The sequence below is a fragment of the Amblyomma maculatum genome, unplaced genomic scaffold (genome assembly GCF_055883805.1).
Source record: "Amblyomma maculatum isolate TAMU_Amacu unplaced genomic scaffold, ASM5588380v1 scaffold_13, whole genome shotgun sequence".
NCBI lineage: Eukaryota > Metazoa > Arthropoda > Arachnida > Ixodida > Ixodidae > Amblyomma > Amblyomma maculatum.
The window spans coordinates 343,347-364,154 of NW_028146738.1; the positions used below are offsets into that span (position 1 = coordinate 343,347).

A 20,808-nucleotide genomic window follows, 5' to 3' on the forward strand; every position below is an offset into this window, starting at 1 on the left:
GACTACCGCGTAAAATTAGCCAAGATGTAACTCCTCCTAAAATAATTAAGACGTGCGGCAGCCATATTTAGCATGGTTTGGCGACGTTTGCTTTGGTGGTTTGACATTGAGAGGGTTTGGCACAGTACTAAGCGCCATTCATTCATTTGGCTTGTGGGAAAATGAAGGCGAACAGTATCTGTCTCATTTCCCTATCGACACGTGTTGTTACTATTAGTGGCATATATTTGGGGGTACTAACGTCGATTGAAATCCAAATCCCAACCCAACTTGACTAGCAGATGATGCTAAATGGAAAGCGAAATGATATGGCACCACCCTGGATGCTGTAGAAGGAAATGTAGAAGGTATGGTCGTAATTTGTATCCAAAATAACGTGCGTAATTTTTTCTGACACGTTTGGAAGTTTTTTTTGTTTCAGGTCACGGCGACACCTTTCTAACGGAAATAGCAGCATACGCTATTCCGTAAAGAGAGCTGTAGTGTCCTTTTGCCAGTAGCCTTTCTTAATAATGAGGAAGGAACATCCGTAAATATTTCTCAATCTAGCTTGCTCAAAATAGCGTCTCATATGTTGGATGATTGCTACAATACACTTTTGTGTACTGCTAGGACGCAAATATGCCGCGAATGGAGTGGTGATGGCATCACGATTGTGCTCTTCTTGGTTCGTACTAGCTATGGTCCATTCATTAGCCCTTAAGGGCCTTTGGAGATAATCATGGATGACCTTGAGGCCTACGAATTAGGAGAAATAGTTCGGACAGCGACTTCAAAGTAGTGGACAACCCGGACACTGTGTCTGAAATGGACAGCATTGTCGGTAGTTAGAAGGAGGCAGATTCCTGACTACACTCCGACAACGACAAATCTGCGGCAACCGAAGAACTGCTCACGGGCCTCGCGACTTTAGGCTGTGGCTGGGACTGCGAGGCCTGAGTTCCTGCGTAAAGGCAGAAGAGTGCTTCTTATGAGCCTGGGATCCCAACAAGATCGGCGCAGACTTTAGCTGTCGAGAGGGAACTACCGTATTAGTCTTGCAGTGTCTGCCCTTTTTTGCTCATACTTTCCCGCAGACTGACTGTGCTGTGTAGTCATTAAACCAGACAAACAAACAAAAAGAAGAAAAAGCAACATACGTCGTTTCAAATTTTTTTCCTAGGTCCGCATGGTCATTGTTAATATAATTTAATTCCTTCGCCGCGTATTAGCCTGTATCGGCACTAGGGTAGTCACCGGAGTCAGAGACATAAAAATTGCAGAAGCTGGACGGGGAATGCTATATTTCTGAACTGGTAACTCATACTATTTCTTTAGCCACATCATTTAGCCACAATATACCATACTAATACCGTATACCGCCTGTCTGTTTTCAAGCAGTTCTGAAGTCTCACCCATTTTCCGCTCTTTACGCGTTTACGTGCCTGTCCGCTACTACTCGCTGTAATTAGCGAGCGTTGTTGAAGCTAGCGCCAGCGTCCAAAACTCTGGAGCTTCTATCGGGTGCTTTACGAACAGTTTCACTAATTCATAAAAACAGTCTGAAATTTATTTCATTGCATGTGTACTTCCAGGAAGAACGTTTTTAAAAAACTTGGCTAATTAACCATAACTCACTAATAATCTTTCTTCACCATGAGATGGGTGTTTATTGTGTATGGGGAGTTCGAATCCCTAAGCAAGCCGACGCGATACCAGCTTCTGAAGCATAGAAAACCTCTTAGCACCACAAAAGCAGAAAATACGTGGCTTTCTGCGGACTTGTACAGCAGTGACCAATGCTAAAGGACAAAATGAATCGAAAAAAGAAAACTATAATGGCTTGGTATACAGTACGGCAGCTAGCACCTAATCCTGAGAACTTTTTTCTCAGACCACCCAAGGATTCAAACAGATCCGAGGAGTGCCACTTGAGGCGGGCCCAAACAGGGTGTTTCCTGAATCTCGCCCTACTAAAACACTTCGACCCGGCATTCACGGGTAGGTGAAAATTGTGAGGGGGGTACGCTGACCTATACAACATGGCGTGGGTCTGTCAGCAAAACGCAGATATATAATATATGACACCCAGCTAGGTAGCATAGTTAATATTAGAACTTGCTGTTGGGCGAGTTGGTTCATATTGGACATCCTTCCTCCCTCAAACCGCTGTATAGAAGTCTCCACCCTGGAGCGCCCATGCTGGACGGCTGTGTTAGAGCCCTGCCTGCATACATAATTTACCAAAGCGCTAGAGGTGTCAAAATGCGATAGGGAGGGTTATATGCTGGACGGTTGCGTTAGAGCCCTGCCTGCATACATAATTTACCAAAGCGCTAGAGGTGTCAAAATGCGATAGGGAGGGTTATCGAACAGCCTTTTATTAAAAGGAAGTATAAGGACATGTCAGGATGTTTGAGGCCATTTAGTTCGTCTCGGTTCTCGCAACGAGTCTTGACTGAGGTGGAACCGCGTTCGACGGCGGAAAAAATTGCCGCGGCTTAGCTAGGCTAAGCCCGGTTATACAAGCGAAAGCTTTATTATGAATGGTTATGTAGTGTTTCTGAGTTGAGTTAGACTTATGTGCGTATTCTATGCAGAGCGGAAGCTCGTTTAAGCATGGTCAGGCACTGTTTGCTGTGGGTTAACTCCTCCAAAGCCTTCTGCGAACGTTAAAGAAACGCAGATGAAGCACTGATTCTGGAGTGCGAATCCTTCATTGCTATCTGCGACCCTCAAGGACACCATGGCCGCGTCTAGACGACACGAAGATGTCGAGGGCATTTGGAAGGAGCAGGTCCTAGGAGGCGATAATTCCTGCAACAAACTCAACTAACTCCTGAGTACTGTGATCCCTGTGCGCGTTAAAGTGACGCATGCCGTTGAGATTGATTCCGAGTACTCCATTCAATGGCGTGACTTATTGCCCAGAGCGTGCATTAGTTTGCGCACTTCGTGTGGTTGAATTAACGGTTTACTCGCAGAACGTGGTTTGAATTGGAAAGCACTAGATGCATTAAACTGCACTAATGTGTTATTCAATAGTCACATGCTCTAGCCTACTGCTTTAGAAAAAAGCGTGACTTTTTATGCGTTAATAAATGAATTTCACAGTTCTAATGAACAAACCTTTTACCCGGTATAGAATTACATATACCGCACACGTACACTTATATTTGTTGAACGCAAACACGCGTGGAAACCTTATAGAGCACACTCGGGGGAGTTGAGCTGGGCTTCAAAAAAATTCATTACGCAAAAATTATGAGGGGTTTTCCAGTATTTAGCTACCACCTGATTTTAATGCGATAGCGTTAAAGGCTCCGTTTTCAAGAAAATCCGGGGATGTCAACGTTGTGACCGAAAAATCTCGAGTGTGACTCTGGCTGGCGGTAACTGACATTTTATGTGGTGACCGGGCGCTGGCCGCCAGACGGGCTGCGTCACGGCCCGAGATAACACGGCATGGTTGATTCTACAGGAGCTGCTAACTGAAGCAGTTCCTTTGAGATAAATGAGACGGAGGTCAACCATCAGGGACCCTAATATCCGGAGTCAGACACACCGCTCCTATAGGCCTCGAAGGCGCGTTACTGTACTGGTCGCCTAAAGCGGGTCTTTATATCGTTCATGTGGGTTGGTCCTGCACATAATGCTGCAGCTTACGAATTTAGGCTTTGGAATAAGTGCGAGATCATAGGGCACGATTAAGAAATTGGTGACAAAGCGAGTGGAAAAGGCCAAGCACGCGAAGGAGGATCCGCAATTGGTGCCGCAGGAGGGAGCCATTAAAGCTGTAGCGTCTTACTCTTAAAGGCGGAGCTCAAACATCTCCCAAATTTTCTATTTCATCTTGAACAGAATGTTCGCTTTATTTCTTCCAGCGCCCAATCTTATCTGTCATTGCTCCTCCTCTACGGGGCGCGTTATCTTACATACAACCTTCAAAATAGTAAAACATGGGCGGCTGCTATCTGTCATGAGAATGTTCGAAAATATTCGCGATTGTGTCCAGAGCCTCTTGCGCCCCAGGAAACTGTCCGCGAACTCCTGCAGCCGTTGCCCATAATGCCCAGAATCAAGTATGAATTGATCTGACGAATTGAGTGATTTTGGTTCTGACTGTCAGTGCACGGTTCACTGTAACAACTGCCGATCTTTTTTATTTTGATTTGTAGGATTTAGCGTCCCAAATCGACTCAGGCTATGAGAGACGCTAAGGGGTAGGAACGGAGGAGAGCTTCTGAGATTCCTAACATTTGGGGTTCGTGAGGGGAAATTTCGCCCAAATAAACTATTTTTCAACGCACTTACGAAAAATCTTAGACCCGTTATTAGGCGGCAAGGGCAATAACAGAGAAGTGGTTAGGAGAGGAGCAGGTTAGCTGGTTAGACAAGTTTCATGACGAAGACAGTAGTGCTATAGAACACAGGGCAAACACAGAGCTACTACAGGCGCTATTTGCAGTAGCGCATGTGACGCCTAGTTCGTATTGTCCTTGTGTTTTGAAGAGCTGTATTCATTATGAACTGAGCATGTGGCGAGAATTATTCGTATATTATTAAACGACAAGCGTCAAAAAGGACACCATCAAGTTTGCGAAGGATTTTAATGGCGTCATATATCTGAAATGAAAGAAAAGTGAGACGAATAAGATGGACATTTTATTTATTGAAGCAAATACGATTTCTTATATACGGATGTGGGCCTCAGGAAGCGGGACGAGGCGGGGTACACTGGATAGACTAGGGATCACTTTCTTTTGGTCTACGGATGACCAGGAGGATTGGAAGAGCACGTCACACAAGCAATATCGAAGTGCGGCCCCTTCCCAGGCACATAACGAAAGCAGAAATCCTATCGGGCTAGGCTGAAAGAGGCAATGTGCTTAGTTGCGTCGGCGCCAGTCAACGGGATAATAACCATAGTATGTGCTGATGCGGAAGGGGAATTATTTAGCGCGACCTCAATTCGACGCCAAGGAACCGCCAAGGCACTAGTTTATTTGGCGATGGTATCCCGAAATCTTTCTTGCGTAATTACGCGCTGTTAGTCTGCGCATCAAAACTATACCAAAGGAAAGATCGGTAAACATGAAAGACGAATATTCTAATGTAGGGAAGACAAAGACTTCATAATTTGAAAGAAGTTTACAAATGATCTGTATCCCTGAATACGTGCAGATGTTGGAAACGAAGATGATTGCGCCGCCAATTGCCCGCTATTTAAAACCGGCATTCGCAGCGCAATAATTATTCAGAGCCATTTTTTGGATGGAGGGAATTACTCCTAAAGTATGAGAATAACAAGGAAATATACGCCGAACAGGATAGTTATAGAAGGAGGAAGAAGGGGTCATCCTAAGCTAATTGCACTCAAATGCCTTTTAACCAAGTCAAGTACAGCAATGTTCAGGAATTCGTCCGATACGTGGTGCGTGTTCTTCGGTGATGTGATTGGACTATATCACATGGTAAAGGCATGCGAGACAGAAAAATCCAAATGTCGAGAGAAATTAATGACCTGACGCCTATGTGGTAACGCTTTCTGCGGCTCACAGGAGGAAGTCTTTGATTGGCGAAGCGGACAACCGCGGCGGGAAAAGCCATTGGTTCCTGGAAGGAAAGTACAGCAGAATAACCTCGATTTATAGTCTGCACATTACCTCGATTACACGCGCACGCACGCACGCACGCACGCACGCGCACACACACACACACACACACACACACACACACACACACACACACACACACACACACACACACACACACACACACACACACACACACACACACACACACACACACACACACACACACACACACACACACACACACACACACACACACACACACACGCGCGCGCGCGCGCGCGCACGCACGCACGCACGCACGCTCTCCACATCCCAGCTACAGACAGCAAATTGTTGTCGGACACAAAAAGAAATTAGACGCGGTTCCGGAGGGCCAAAACTGCACCTAACTTCGAAATCTTGCTGCTTTGAGGTGCTAATTGGGGAAACCTTGGTATCAAAGTGGCATCCATTTATTGAACTTCACGCATCTATCGAGATACTGCTTGGAGGCGGTGGTAGCGCATTGAGTGCAGAGGCAACTATGGGCATCACGAGGCTGTCGCTCTTATTGCAATGTTATATCTGCAGAATAATAGCTTAGGCTTTAAAAAAATGTTGTATCTACTAGTACGTGTGCCAGTTAAAACGTGTTTATACAGCCAGGAAATATTGTTTGCCAGCGGCAGCCTGAAGAAGCAGAAGAGCCGCCTTTTCTCGAGGCTCGAGACAGCGGGTGCGCCTCAGTCTCGCTCCACGAGCTCGCCAGAGGCGGTTCGCCCCAGCAAGGCCACACTTCCGGGCTTCTGAGACCATGGAAGGCGATGATGGCCGCGGATTTTACCTTATGGATGAGGTGGAGACCGACACCGACATCGAACTAGATGAGGATTCAGCCCTGGCAGCGGTAAGCAACGCATATTTAATCTTATTTTCTCGCTGCGGCATTAGGCGTGCTAACCCTCGCCCGTCTGCGGCTCGGTGGGGCGCGTGACTACGCCAACGCGTCAGTGGTTGGGTATCTCGTCAATACGAACTAGCAGAATTTACCTCGAACGAAGAAGGGCCGATACGTGCGGTGTTTTCTGCTCCTTGTTTTCGGGCTCACGGTACATCTGTAGGGTTAACGCGAATGCGGGTCGTGGGGCAGAGCACGAGCTGTCGTGTTCGATTCCCTGAGACGGTATTTAACTGGTGCCGCGCCGTCTAGAATAGAATTTAGATTTGGTGGGAAGGAATTCGCTTTTGCTTTATGTGAAAATTAAGGTTGGTAGTTGAAGCTTTCGTATCTTTCCCTAGCCTCAGGCTCGTCTCAGTGCTAGGTAGCCTCGCGTTAGAGAGGCACGCGAGCAGGATGCGTAGGCCTAACACGGCCTCGCTTAGCATATATCGGCCGGTCTCTACGCTAGTGGTTCGGCGCCAATGCTTGTGCGCCGGACCATTGCCATAGCGACCGGCTAATGCAGCCAAGGTACCCCTGAACACAGCAGCTAAGCGCACTTTGTTTGCGGCGTCTTTCCGCAATTTATGCCACATGGCGCATGCTTGATCGGCACTCATCACAGCCGCCGCTCACGTAATGCGTTCACCGTCAACACGTGCAAAGAGCACGTGTTGTCTTAACCAGCAGCATTTTTCATGAGGCTAAGACTAACGCTGTCGGAGGGCACTCGTGGATTACTTTCGTTGTCGCTGGCTCAACAGGCACATCATTTGAACGTATTTTAGCTAATCTCATGACTGCCACTGGTTTGCCCGCGCATTCAGGATCCGTTTTGTCTTGCGCCAGCTATTTATCTAATGCCTCGAATACATTGCTTTATACACTCCATTGTTTTATTATACACTTCCTCCATGCTGTGGTTAGTGCTAGAATGAGACCGATGTAATAGAGCCGGCCTCGGCTAGACAGCGGAAGCAGTCGTAGGAGCGCACGACGGGCTATTTTGAGATGCGACCAGAATGAAATACACGCACGTAGAAGGAGCACGAAAATCAGTTGTTCTTTTTCGCAGCGCCCGCGTCCTTCGCTGTTCTTGTTCCGCTAGGTCGCGGCCACAGACAGTCAGAACTAAGCGGCAAAGCATTACACGCGCTGCTACTTCATGGCCGACAGTGAGCACATTTAGTCAAATAGCTTCGTTGAGTGTTCGGTGCTGCATGCTCAGTGAGCAACTATGGCAAGCAGCGCCGTTCTGTGCAGTCACTGCGCGGGGATCAAGAGAAGTATCACCAGGCGCGCGAAGAAGAGGGCTCCCGTGACGCTTCACAGCAGGGAAAGAAACCCGAGAAGAAAGGTGAGCTGATATGTTTCCTTTTTTTTTTGCGTTTTACGGTTTCTATGCACTGCACGTAGCGTGCTGCTACTATCCGCAGTAAGTCTACATATCTGCGGCAAAAGCTGCTAGGAGCGTATCTCTCAAACGGCTACTTTCTTGGTGGACTCATCGTAATGACTCAGTAGCAGGGTGTTCGTCTCCTGAGGTTGAGTTGTCGGGTTTCGTAGCAGCCGTGGAGCCCGTAGAACGAAGGACACGAGAAAAAAAAAGGCAGTCATTATTGCCCCGTTGTTTAGGCTTTAGGCTTCTGCTGTCTCACTTCACTAAGTGTGGCTTCTCTCATAGCCTGAGTCGCCTTGGGACGTTAAAACCCACAAACCAACCGTCACCTAATGGGCCGGCCCAGGTTAAGATTATCTTCGTTGCATGCGTAGTTTTCTTGTCTGTTATCTTGTCTGGCACAAATGTCCACGTGCTCATTTTCAGAATATTATTTTGTGGCAGAGATCTCCTATATATTGCTTTGTATTTATTCACAAAGTATAGTTGCTAGTCGGCGTTTGTGTGTCTTGCTTCATACCAGTCCTTGGCTCGGGAGCGCAGCTTTTCTTTGTTTAGAATCATGAGCCGGCTATCTCGACAGTAGTTTTGAGCATACCAAGACACTCATGAACGGTAAGGCCCTACGGGTTTTCGATATCAATCCGCAATCCGTCTTTGACTATACGACAGGTTACTTTGGCCGAAAAGCAGCGCTATTTTGCAAGACTCGCTGACACGAGCAATGTTGAACAGCAGATGCGATCAAAACTGCCTTTGGTAATCGTGCCGTCCACGATAGGGTTAGTATATGGGATCCAGCTGAGCTCTTGAGGCTCATGATGGTTAGCTTTCATTCTTGGCGAAATAATAATTGTAAGCGTGCTATTAGCTATGTCACCACCCTTATTCAATAACAGGTTGACATTTTAAGCCGCTAATTTTACATTGCAAAAGGAGTTTTTGAACATTTTGCAGGAATCTTTTATTTTACAAATATTACCAATTCAATGGGAGTCAATTTTTTCTGAAGAACAGCGCGACTTGGACAAGGACGGAAGGAAGACAACACGGACAGGCGCTGACTTGCAACCGAAGTTTATTGCTCGGAACGTGGTAATATATATATCAGGCTCCAAACAACAAGAGAAAACACAGAAGCGATACACATTTGATTATACACTTGAAAACACGAGTGATGCCACCACGTCACTTCCCTGTAGCTAGATATCTAAGTTCCTTTGCTGACAACGCCAAGGACGGGCTGCTGACACAGGCGTCATTTGACCATGCGATTTGTGCGGCCTCAATAATTTCATGGGTTATCTTGTCCCGATGCCTATTTAACACTTTTGTTTTCTAGAAATAAGGCTGGCAGTCGTTACTTTTACAATCTCTGCAATGGATGCCGAGATGCCCTTTAACGGAGTTAAAAACATTATTATTGTGTTCTCTTAGGCGCTCGTTAAGGCATCTGCCCGTCTGGCCGACGCACTGTTTGCCGCAAGATAGTGGGATGGAGTAGATAACACCATCTTTGCATGCAACAAATTGATTCTCATGTTTTATAGTGCACTTTTCTCGTATAGATTCAGCGTTAACGGGCTTGCACAATTCCCAAGCTTTTCGGGAGCCGAGAAAACAACTCTGACATTAGCTCGGTGGCCTATCTTCTTTAGCCTGTGGGAAAATTTGTGGATGTAGGGAACGACTGTCTTTTGTTTTTTGTTTGGCGGATTCGGCCGTTTCCTTCCTTTTGGTTTTGCTTAAACACGCAAGCACCGATTCAGAAACGGACGCGCTGTTCTTCAGAAAATGGCATACCAACTCGCCCAAGCATCAGTTCTATCAATTTTTTACCCTGGGGCTCTTTTACCACAAAAATTGGCGTGATATCCTGCCCCAATATAAACGCTTGTGTAAATGAAAACATGAAACATTTGGCCTAAAAAAAAAAAAAACAAACAAACGTTAGTGAGTACGAGGGAAAGGGGAGGTGGCTGCTTGGTCGGCTTGGAAGACTAGACCAAATAGAAAGCAATGAGTGGCAGTAAGATTTTCTTTAATGAAAGGCCTTTTAGTGAACGCTGTACTTACTACCCGTGCTGTAGACCAACTGGGCGCTTCCGCAAAATTTGGTTACCTGTAATTCACTGCTAAGTTCATTATAAAGAATGTTCTCTAGTTTGCGTCGTATCTTGATCTTAATTCATGAGATATTTCACTCAATTGTAAGCAGAAAAATGCGGTAGCCTCGGTATGCAATCAAACATCACCGGATGTCGGCCTGTTTTCATTTCGGTGGAAAAAGGTTGCAGTTTGGACTGTGCAGCTCTTCGCTCTTCTATCGAAATTGCAGTACTGAAATTACGGCTCAACACACATCTTTGCTAGTTTGCGCAACAAACGATGATCTGTGCGCTTTCTCCCGTAACCTACTAACTGTTGCCGACGCAGATGACAAGACTGAAGAGAAACTCGTGGAGGAAGTCCAAGCTCTCGCCCTCGAGGAGCCCCCACCCGTCACCACCCGCTCCAGTCAACACGATGTCGCGACGATGGCCGAGGATGGGCAAATGGCATACGCAACGATGATGTGTCTGCAAAATGGTGAGGATAAGGAAAAAGGAAACCTTATTCGGGACCATTACTAAAGCTCAGTTAAACTGTTCCTTTGATCTGCTGAGGTTCTTTGGTTATCTGCCGTGACTTAGATAGCTTGAATGAAGCAAGTAGATCTTCAACGTTAACGTTGAAAATTTTGCTGTAGATTTCACAGTAAGAAATTAAGATTATTTTTTTTGTGTGTGGCAATCAGGCGTTCAGCACAGTTAAACCTTTTGCTCACCTTGTCAAGACGGCTGCGTGCACTGTAGCGCAGTTGATTTCAAACAACACTTCAAAAGCATAATTGAACTCCTCTCAGGAATCCCGTGTTACGTCCTCACTGTCCGAAGTTTTTCTCGTTTGCGTCCGTGATTGGTCGCCATGACTATCATGAATGACCAGAAGCGCTAGCTTTAAGAGATAGCATGGCGCCTGTAAGACGTTTCCTGCATTCGGCTCATGATCTCATCATTTGAACGAGGTCTTATAGCTGGAATGCTCCCTCGCACATATGTACTCATTTCAGTTCTCCTGAAAATGCCTTTACAGCGCACCGTTATTTCAGCTAACGTGGCTATTACCACATGACAATGTGCTTCCGCGTTTAGATATTAAGGCGAAAGCCTTGAATGCCTCATCGTTGTCCACAGAAGGTTGTCAGCAGAATTTTGTCAGCAGAGGTGTCACGCTTTCGAGAGCGTGAATAAAAAAAAAAAATAGCGGGTCTCCTAGATGTCTCTTAAGAGGAGAATTGCGAAAGCTTACCCTTCATATCCTATATTTTGCTCCCATCGTTAGCCTCTTGTTGGCATTCGTTGCGGTGCTACATATAATTTAATTGGTTTACAGGAAAGGAAAGGCGCAATATCGATCACACTTTCTCCGACAAATGTGAGTTTGGAAGGTACACCATCGCTGTTGTCGCATGGTGTCCCTTGGCGCGCGTTCAAGTGTGGCATTGCAGATGGTAGGGACGCATCCCACCTCGGCCAATCACAACGCCTCAAAAGCGGGACACACTTTGTCCACGACAGTATGAGCCATTAAAGGCTAAATAAACCGTGTCTCCACCGGGAAACCAACCTGCATCCCTTGGATCCCAAGCCAAGCGCTTTATCAACTGCACCACGCCCCGGATCATGAAACGCTCTTCATAATTCCCCTCGTCTATCGTGAGGATGATAGCGGGATTCAGCGAGTTACAAATACTGCGCCTTTCCTTTACTGCAGACGAATTATAGAACGCCGGTGAACTTTGATGCGTTCGATGAAATGCTGGTTGTATTCGCAAGGGGCGCGTGATGTACCGTCACGACAGGTCATGACGTCACCAGGCGATTCATGCATATACGAAGCTAACCCCGACGGGCGTCCGGTTCAGGCGTCCGTGCGGCGCCTTTCATTTGCCGCTTCCTCGAACGCCGCACCACACAGCAAACAGAAGCAGACCCAGATGTCCAGGAGGCGTTAGTACAGCAGGCATCAGCGGCGTTTGAAATTGAATTAAGGATAGAAAAGGCGCAGTATCTGTCACAATTCTCTGCGGACACATGATACCACGCCAAAGGGAGGAAGTTGGGAGTGAAAGAAGAGAGGGAGATATAGGTGCCGTAGTGGATGGCTACGATCCACCGCGCTATAATGGCGTTCACCTCACCGCACTTTAGTGGTCAAATATGCCCTCTAGAATTTTTAGCACCCTCATACGCACTCCGATCGAAATAACTCATCAGGTATTCCATTCGGTAGTCTGGAGCAGCACGAAATGGAGCAAGTTATTCATCACGATCCAATTAGCACTCAGGATAATATGAATCCTGAGGGCACCATTGAAACACGCTCTTCGGTTTTGCAGAGCTAGAAAACTTGCTGGGCATTGCCATCAGTTGCACCATCGCCTCATCTTGTCGCACAAGGCTGCGATTGTCAAACAGGACTCTGGCCGCATGAATGTTTCTGCAATCAGCGCGACCATTTCACTTCTTTTGTAAACATACGCTGCCGCAAGCGTACGACCGTCTTGAACTGCCACAAATTTTCAGCGCTATGCCGTGAAACGGCATTGGCATGGCCGTGCTGCTACCGTACCATGATTCTAGAAGAGCGAAGTCCTAACGTTCATCGTTGTTCTGTCGCTGAGGACGGTGGACTGTATGTTCAATGCAGATTCGTATAACCGAGCACTTTCAAGCGGACCCGCTTTAGGTTTCGATGGTCGCGATATGGGAGTGCATGGTCGCGTGAAGATTATCAAATCACATAGCATTTATTCTGAAGTTCAAAAAAAAAAAAAGAGAGAAAGAAAGAGAGTGAGAGAGAGCGAGCCCTGCTAAAAGTGCTGTGAAGAATGAAGATTACGTTTTAAACATCTTGTTCAACGCACACATTACGAAGTTTGAGCCAGAGGTGACACTAAACAAGGGTTCATTTAAATAGGAGATGAGGCGTATAAAGAAAACGATGAGCTGGTCGAGACGACGGCCTGCAGCCTTGCGCTATACTAATATTCGTCGAGTCTTTGCTCGTTTATAAATCTTGGGAGAAGTTAGGTGAAAAATGACCGTTAACGTAAAGTATGTTGCGTGAATATAGCCCCAGTGCCACCTAGACTTGACCGTTGGCTACCGTATTGATGTTCAGCCATCTTCGGGAGGTACATTTGAAGCGCATTTAGGTTACTGTCCACGCGTTATAATTATTGTAGTGCTTTTTGCACTGCAATAATAGATGCGACGGCGGCGATGTGAGGTGAGGTAACTGCGGGCAGTAGGCCCGTCGCGTAGGATAGGGAAAAATAATTTTATTGAGCATAAAAACATTAGTAAATGAGTCAGTCAACACTTCGCCCATTGTCGTCTGAAGATAAAGCAGTTTAATTCTTGGCTTCGCGCACCAATTCGAGTCCAAGGTTTGAACCCACCGGAGTGGACTGTGTAAGGAATGATACCATTAATAGCCAGAACTGCACGATTTTGTTACTGAGCTCATCACATCCAAAGCGTCTGTCCTAAATTTGTCCCATTCAGTTGCTCGTTACCGTCATAAAAGCGCGGAAACATTCGGTGGCTACATACGCAAATCATAACTCATGCACTGCAGACATGGCCATTTGAGTTTCACTGAAGGAATCCACTGCTTGCTCGGCGATTAGCACACGCGTCGGGTTTCAGGCTACGCCTTAACCAGCCCGACTGTGCCGATTAGTGTTGCTTCTGACCATAGTTGGGTTTTTGATTTCGTGTAACTCATTGCCGATCGATGAACCGTCCTTCGTTATAAGCCACTGAAACACCTGAGTGAAGCCAACAGAACAGCTACTCACATGCCTTTGCATTGATTTGATGACTGGCTACTTGCCGCGAAGATAAACCTTAGGGAAATATCAAAGGGCTCGAACCACTTTCATTTCATAAATTGGCCACAGCTAGTTCTCCCGTTGACGGAGCTAATTCTAAGAAAGGAAATGAAGACTCCTCCGCATTTAATTCTTATAGAAAGGTGAACAGGGGACAAAAGTATTCATAAAATGCCCATGCAATCGGTTGAAGCTGCTGGAATGTATACCGTGGTGCGCGCGCGCGCGCGCGCACGCTCGCACGCACGCACGCACGCACGCACGCACGCACGCACGCACGCACGCACACACACACACACACACACACACACACACACACACACACACACACACACACACACACACACACACACACACACACACACACACACACACACACACACACACACACACACACGCACACACACACGTCATTCTACCTCAATACCATTCTTAAGATTCCATGTTGTACTAAGCAAAATCGCCTAACCCATTAGCAAATAGAGGCGTAGAATTCCCCAGGCCATGCAACCACAGTACTCATTTTTTTCCACGCAGAGTGCGACAACCTCGCGCAGGCAGCCCAAATGCCCGGCGATCAGCCCTTTAAGAAGGACGAGGACGAGGAAGACAAGTAGCTAGTGCGAGCAGCGGCCCGGCAAATATGACGTCAGCCATGGATCCAGTGGCCGGGCCCTGTATGCCACCAGAGCTCCGCTTCCAAGAGGGTGCGTTTAACGGTGCTGTGCGACGACACTGTGCACCCCAAAACCCCATGAACAGCACCTGTTCCTTCTCAGCCATGAAAGGCCACCCCTGGCTTCAATTCTGGATGAGCCAGATGTGTGTGAAGAACAGCAAAATTAAAACATGCTTCACTCTTTGAAATGTTTATCTTCTTCTTTCTTGCTTCGTTTCAGTGCTTACGTGCATTGTCCTTTTCAGAAAACATCTGTCAGTAATCAGTGTCTTCTACGCTTGACTGTAGTCAGCAAGGAAGATCGTAGGTTCCCGGAACGTATGTCGTAAATACACGTGAGTCGTCGCTCTCAATCTCAATTGAGAAGACTCTCGAAGCTTTTTTGAGAGGATATATATTTTGTATAAATACAAAAGAAGCGAAAGGCAAGCGGAAAGTTTAGACAGTATTACGACGCAGTGTGACTGCATTTAACGTCGATGTCGAAAAATTATTTCGGAAATGCCCCCTTGACAGCGCTAGAGCAATGAAATTTCGAGGCTGCGCTGGCGCGAACAGGTAAATACATTGCTAACAAAGAAAATTCGAAATTTTGTTGTTTCTTGGTCTTCCAATAACTCTCACACACGGCGCTACCCAGTCGAAAAGAAAAAACAGCCGTGTCAGAAATACGACAAGTTTCTGTAGTTTCGTCATGAACGTTAAATATTTCTGTATTTTTCTATAGGTCTGTAGATTTTCAGCATTCTTCTGTCGTCTGATCTTTTGTAGTACTTTTGTGTTGTAACTGCAGTAAATTATGGTTTGGTTTGTAGGGTTTAACGTCCCAAAGCAACTCAGGCTAATTATGATGTTACTACAAAAACGTCTGTTGCATTAACAAGTTTGTTGCCAGAAACCGCACAGAAATTCTTTAGTAACATTATCAAGTAACAAACAATCATTATCATCACCCTCATCCTCATATGCATTTATAAAGCTTCCTTGAGCCTGACGTTATCCTATCAGGGACGCGGAGAGCAAGAGCCCCCTGTGCTGTGAGATATCAGTGGATGTTAAAGAACCCCAGATGGTCGACATTTCCGAAGCCCTTCACTACGGCTTCTCTCAGCCGGCGTATCTTTAGGACATTTAAGCCCCATACACCAACCATTGTTCTATCATGCGCCTGTACGTTGCGAAAATCATGACATAATTGTCCTTAATATGCGCTCTAAATCTCCTTTTACCTCTGTTTCCTTTTCTCCAATGTGGATTAGCAATCAAGGGTCACACTTTCATACTTTTTGTCAAAATTACCCTCTCTGTCTCTGCTGCAGCGAAATACACACGATAATCATCACTGGCATGAATTCCAGTTTACCGCCGTTCTCTCCTCACACAACGATTACACCACACACTACATACTAGGGAGAAGAACGCGCAGACAACTTCGTTACTCACTATCCAAACAGCAGCAGGTGGTGTGCAGAAAACTTGACACCGATATCATCTCTAGCTTATGCCTAATTTTCAGTCTCCTTAACTCAGAAATTAGACTGACCGGTCGCGTCTGCTGTGATGCAGCAACATTAGATCATATAACTTGCGAATGTGGGGCCCACCTATCAATGATAGAATTCGTGCCTGATCCTTCACTCAATATATGAAATAAAGTAAAGGCTAGCGACGAGCCAGACATCTAAACGCGAACCGTGGTGTGGGCCTGTTTGCCCGGTATCTACAAGGTCTGGACGCAGCTGCTGACCACCTTCAAAACCCCCACCTTTTCTTTCCCCACTAAACATGTATTTTACTTCACTTGACTCGACTGTTCTCCTATTCGGATAAATAGCTGAGAGGCATGTTATCTTGCGCTACAGAGGTTTCTGCGTAAGATGGTTTCTAGAAAGTCCACTGTGCGGTATCAAAAGTGCGCGGTTTCGCCTCCTTGTATTTTGGCAACCTGTGCCGCGCCACTATTTCACGGTGATGCCTATTGTTAACGACGACATAGCGTTGTTTATTACAGTGGAGACCCAATTTCTCCCTTCAAACTATTCAAGTGACCAGCTGCAGTAGCTGAGGCTCTCGACAGACGTCGCTACAGCCTTTCTCTCTTAAGCGATTTTCTTACTTGTCGAAGCTCTGTTAATAGTAAAAATGAAAACTCTAGGCCACAGAGCTCTAACCTATTAGTTAGGCTATACTTGGGGACAACCGTGGCTATGCCGGAAAAAATACACAGACCGAGACTCAGCTTACAATGCAGCAGAACGTTCTTCCAGGATTTTCAGGGATCTGCATTTGCATTTCGGATATTTTACCATTATGGAGTCATTACTGTTGTTATCACATTAAGATTATACTCCAATACTAACCAGGACAGCATGAGTTTAACGTGCTGTGTACATGCCTATGGCTGCACCGCCTGTCATAAATAGCGCGAAGCGTAGGGGGGCCGTGTCTGCGGGCGCCTGCGTGTCTCCCCATAAGTTCATGTCGGCTTTCGCAATGCGCTTCTTTTGACAAAAGAATGTAGTATGGGGTAGAAACAAGTCTCTAATGTACGTTCACAGGCGCTTTTTCCGACCTAAATGAACACATTTATACCTAGGAGGCATCTCTAACACTGTTAACACAAGGTAAGGTCAGAACTGAAAACGATAGTGAGGCCAAATATGTCTGAAGTACTTGGTGCAGCAGCCCTGGACGGAAACCTCCACCCCCGTACATTGCCTTAGCTGCAGGGGCTTAGAAAGCTGTTCCCGAGTATAGACACGATGTTCCTTTTCAGGAGTGTCTGTTTAAAGTTCGGAGTATCTTCCCAAGGCTCACGATACTGGCGACCTCTCCTCATCGAACACAAAGCGCTTTCGCACCCGGTGTTTTTTGACCTTACGAAATAAATTGAAATATAATGGCGCTATATTCATGTTGTGAGGTAGGTGAGACAAAGCAGGCCTTTTTCGCCTAATTTCTAATAACAGTGTGCTTCTGCTGACATTTGGTTTAGGTAGTTCGTGCTTACGATTATAAAGGTGTCCCTCAAGATTGTGCGAGGTGGCCGTACTGTAACCGCCCACATATGGCCCGTGTCCACATGGATCACATGACGCGAAAGTGTGACGGCATGTAATTTTTGTTAGTACAGAGTAATGCAGCAGTATGTCGCAACCGGCGCAAAGTCTCAAATTAACGTAGCAGAGAAATTGATAGAGATGATGATGATCTATTTTTTATAACGCAACAAGACATTTTTAATGTCAGGTCAAAGACCCAACTGTCAAGCATTTCGCCGCGGAGGAGCCGAATTACTGTCCAAGGGAAAGTTTCTACCCCATGCAAACTGTTGTGTACTCGCTGACGGAGAAAGAGAGGTCATTCTGCGCCATCTGACTTAGTAGCGCGAAGCACGATCTTTTTCTCTGGTCGCTTACAAGGCGTGGCTAAATACCGCGACTTTAATACGTGCCAAAATTGCTTCTATATTTGCTCCATGTACACACCTACAATCCTTTCTAAATTATTGTTCAGTGCAATCACTGAAAAGAAAAACAAGTATAGCCAACGATAACAAAAGGGGTCCCTCAAGTTCAGCACTCCCATGTTTGTGTTTCAACCGGCCTCGTTCTTTTCTAGTCATTGGCCACGGTATCAAGTGACACAGGTTATGCTACCGCAGAATGTTTAACCTCCGCTTAGGTATGAGCTCAGTTCATTGAAGAGGGTTGATGACACTGCGACAACAGTGGAATTTCATTACGACAATATCTTCGCCTCTCATGCTAAGCAAATGCCTGCAAACTTTTTAAATGGTCTTCTTTGCCAATATATAGAGAAATGCCCTCGTCATGCTGTCATTTCAATAGATGCTTCCTTGAGCTGCAAAAGAGCGGCGGTTGACATCTTTTACGAGGATTTGGCTAGCAGCTTTGCTAAAGAACGGGGGGGATATCGTGCTAGAAAAACTGGCCACCCTGTACACGCAGTGCTTGGTGTCATCGACGGTGCCGGAACCATGGAAGAATGCAAACATTATCCTCATTCATAAGAAAGGGGACTCTAAGGACCTTAAAATTATAGACCAATCAGCTTACTGTCTGTTACTTATAAGGTATTCACTAAGGCCAGGAATAGAATCAGGACAACCTTAGACGTCAACCAAGCAAAGGATCAATGAGGTTTTCGGAAACGGTACTCTACTATCGATTAAATCCATACCATCAATCAGGTGATAGAAAATGCTCGGACTATAACCAGCCCTTATACATAGCATTCATTGATTACGAAGAAGCTTTTGACTGAGTTGAAAACTTGGCGGTGATGCAGCCATTGCAAAATCAGGGGGTAGACGAGCCGTACGTAAAAGTGCTGGAAGATATATACAGTGGCTATATATATATATATATAGTTATGCATATGGAAAGTAGCAAAATTCCCATAAAGAAAGGTGTGAGGCGAGGACACGCAATCTCCCCAGTACAATTCACAGCTTGCTTAGAGGAAGTATTCAGAGACTTGGAATGGGAGCAGTTAGGGATCAGGGTAGGTGGAGAATACCTCAGTAAACTGCGATTTGCTGATGACATTGCCTCGCTACGCACCTCGGGGGATAAACTGCAAATAATGATTGATGACCTAGACAGGAAAAGTAGAAAGGTAGGCTTGAAAATCAGTTTGCAAAAGACTAAGGTAATGTTCAATAGCCTCGGGAAGGAACAGCAGTTTACGTTAGACAGCGATGTACTGGAAGTAGTAGGCGAATATGTCTACTTGGGACAGGTAGTAACCGCAGATCCGGACTATGAAAAGGAAATAACAAGAAGAATAAGATTGGGATGGCGCGCATTTGGCAAGCACGCGCAGATAATGACTAGCAACTTGCCGGAATCGCTCAAGAGGAAAGTGTACAACAGTTGCATTTTACCTGTACTCACCTATGGGGCTGAAACGTGGAGGCTGACCAAGAGGGCTCTACTTAAGTTGATGACAACCCAGAGGGCTATGGAACGAAAAATGGTAGGGGTAACATAAAGAGATAGGAAGCATACAAAGTGGGTCCGAGAAATAATTCAAGTTACCCACATTCTAGTGGAAATTAAGGAAAAGAAATGGGCATGGACAGGACATGTAGTGCGAAGAGAGGATAACCGATGGTCGCTTAGGGTAACAAACTGGATTCCAAGGGAAGGAAAGCGTAGCAGGGGGCGAGAGAAAGTTAGGTGGGCGGATGAAGTTAAGAAGTTCGCAGGAGTCTAGTGAATGCAGCTAGCAGAGAAGGGTTTAATAGGAGAAATATGGGAGAGGCCTTCGCTCTTCATTGGATATAGGCAGGCTGATTATGATGATGATGATGGCTAGCAGCTCTTCTGTGAAAATCCCGGATTAAATTCTCATATTCTTTTCGGAATTTTTGGCTCATGGATCGGCTATGCACAAAATTCCATGTCACGTGTCAAACGTTATCATCCTCGCTAATTGTTTGTCAGATTTAGTCTGGCTGAACACTCCACAAAACATTATTTCAGCTGTTTCCTTCGATTTTTGTCCATGTACCTTTGAAAAAGGCCCGCTTTTTTGGGGGGTCCCCTGACATGCATGTATTCATTCAAACGAGTTGGCTGATTTCTTAGCAAGATTGACTCTTAATGCGTCGGTGACATATCCCGTCCCTAACTCCAGCCTGCTGGCTATTTCCAGGTTTCAGTGATTTCAGCACATATCAGCCAGGCTACTAATCCCTTACTAAATGCCAACGATTATCAACACTTAGCATACAATTGGAACATCGGTTATGGAAAACAAGGATGTGCGGGCTTTCAATGAGGCTCCTTCGGTTCAGGATTCCCAGTTTGAAGTTATATATATGCATATGGCCCATGACGCCAACAAACCTATTTGTCTCATGCGGGGAAGTTGAATCTATCGAACATTTTCTCACATCCTGCCCGAAGCTCGCACTTCAGAGAAAGACTTTCCAGTTAGCCCCCCCCCCCCTTTCTTCTACCAGTGGTATTATCGTTCGGTGCGAGCGAACACAGGATTTGCAATTTGTTCAGTATGCGGGATTCTCCATGGTTATTTAATTGCATCTGGTAGGTTGAATTACTAACTCTTAAGTTTTTCCAACGTCTTCTTTTTCAAAGACATATTCTATTTAATATTAAACTTTAAATGCTCTTCTATCGCTTTATATCAGTACATTTGTCAAAATTCCAGATTGGAGTTGTTAGTTTGTCGTAATCGCCTGTGGCAGTTTTCATTTATATACTACTGCACCTTTTCCGATCCCCCCAAATGGGTTTGTGTCAC

The 20,808-nt window shown here is 45.8% G+C and overlaps 1 protein-coding gene across 1 annotated transcript; it reads left to right on the forward strand.

Moving 5' to 3' along the window:
* Positions 1-6,262: 6,262 nt before the first annotated feature.
* LOC146172080 (uncharacterized) lies at positions 6,263-14,687 on the forward strand. The gene is made up of 4 exons (XM_084585948.1): positions 6,263-6,462; positions 7,759-7,852; positions 10,331-10,483; positions 14,373-14,687. The coding sequence occupies exons 1-4, from the start codon at positions 6,370-6,372 to the stop codon at positions 14,450-14,452; spliced, it is 420 nt and encodes a 139-aa protein (XP_084442074.1). The 5' UTR covers positions 6,263-6,369; the 3' UTR covers positions 14,453-14,687.
* Positions 14,688-20,808: the final 6,121 nt, after the last annotated feature.

Excerpts from the sequence above, each read along its gene's own strand:
- LOC146172080 (XM_084585948.1), top strand. The coding sequence starts at position 6,370 with ATGGAAGGCGATGATGGCCGCGGATTTTACCTTATGGATGAGGTGGAG. Across the intron at positions 6,463-7,758 it reads AGGATTCAGCCCTGGCAGCG|TCACTGCGCGGGGATCAAGA; the intron begins GTAAGCAACGCA and ends CGTTCTGTGCAG. Across the intron at positions 10,484-14,372 it reads GATGATGTGTCTGCAAAATG|AGTGCGACAACCTCGCGCAG; the intron begins GTGAGGATAAGG and ends TTTTCCACGCAG.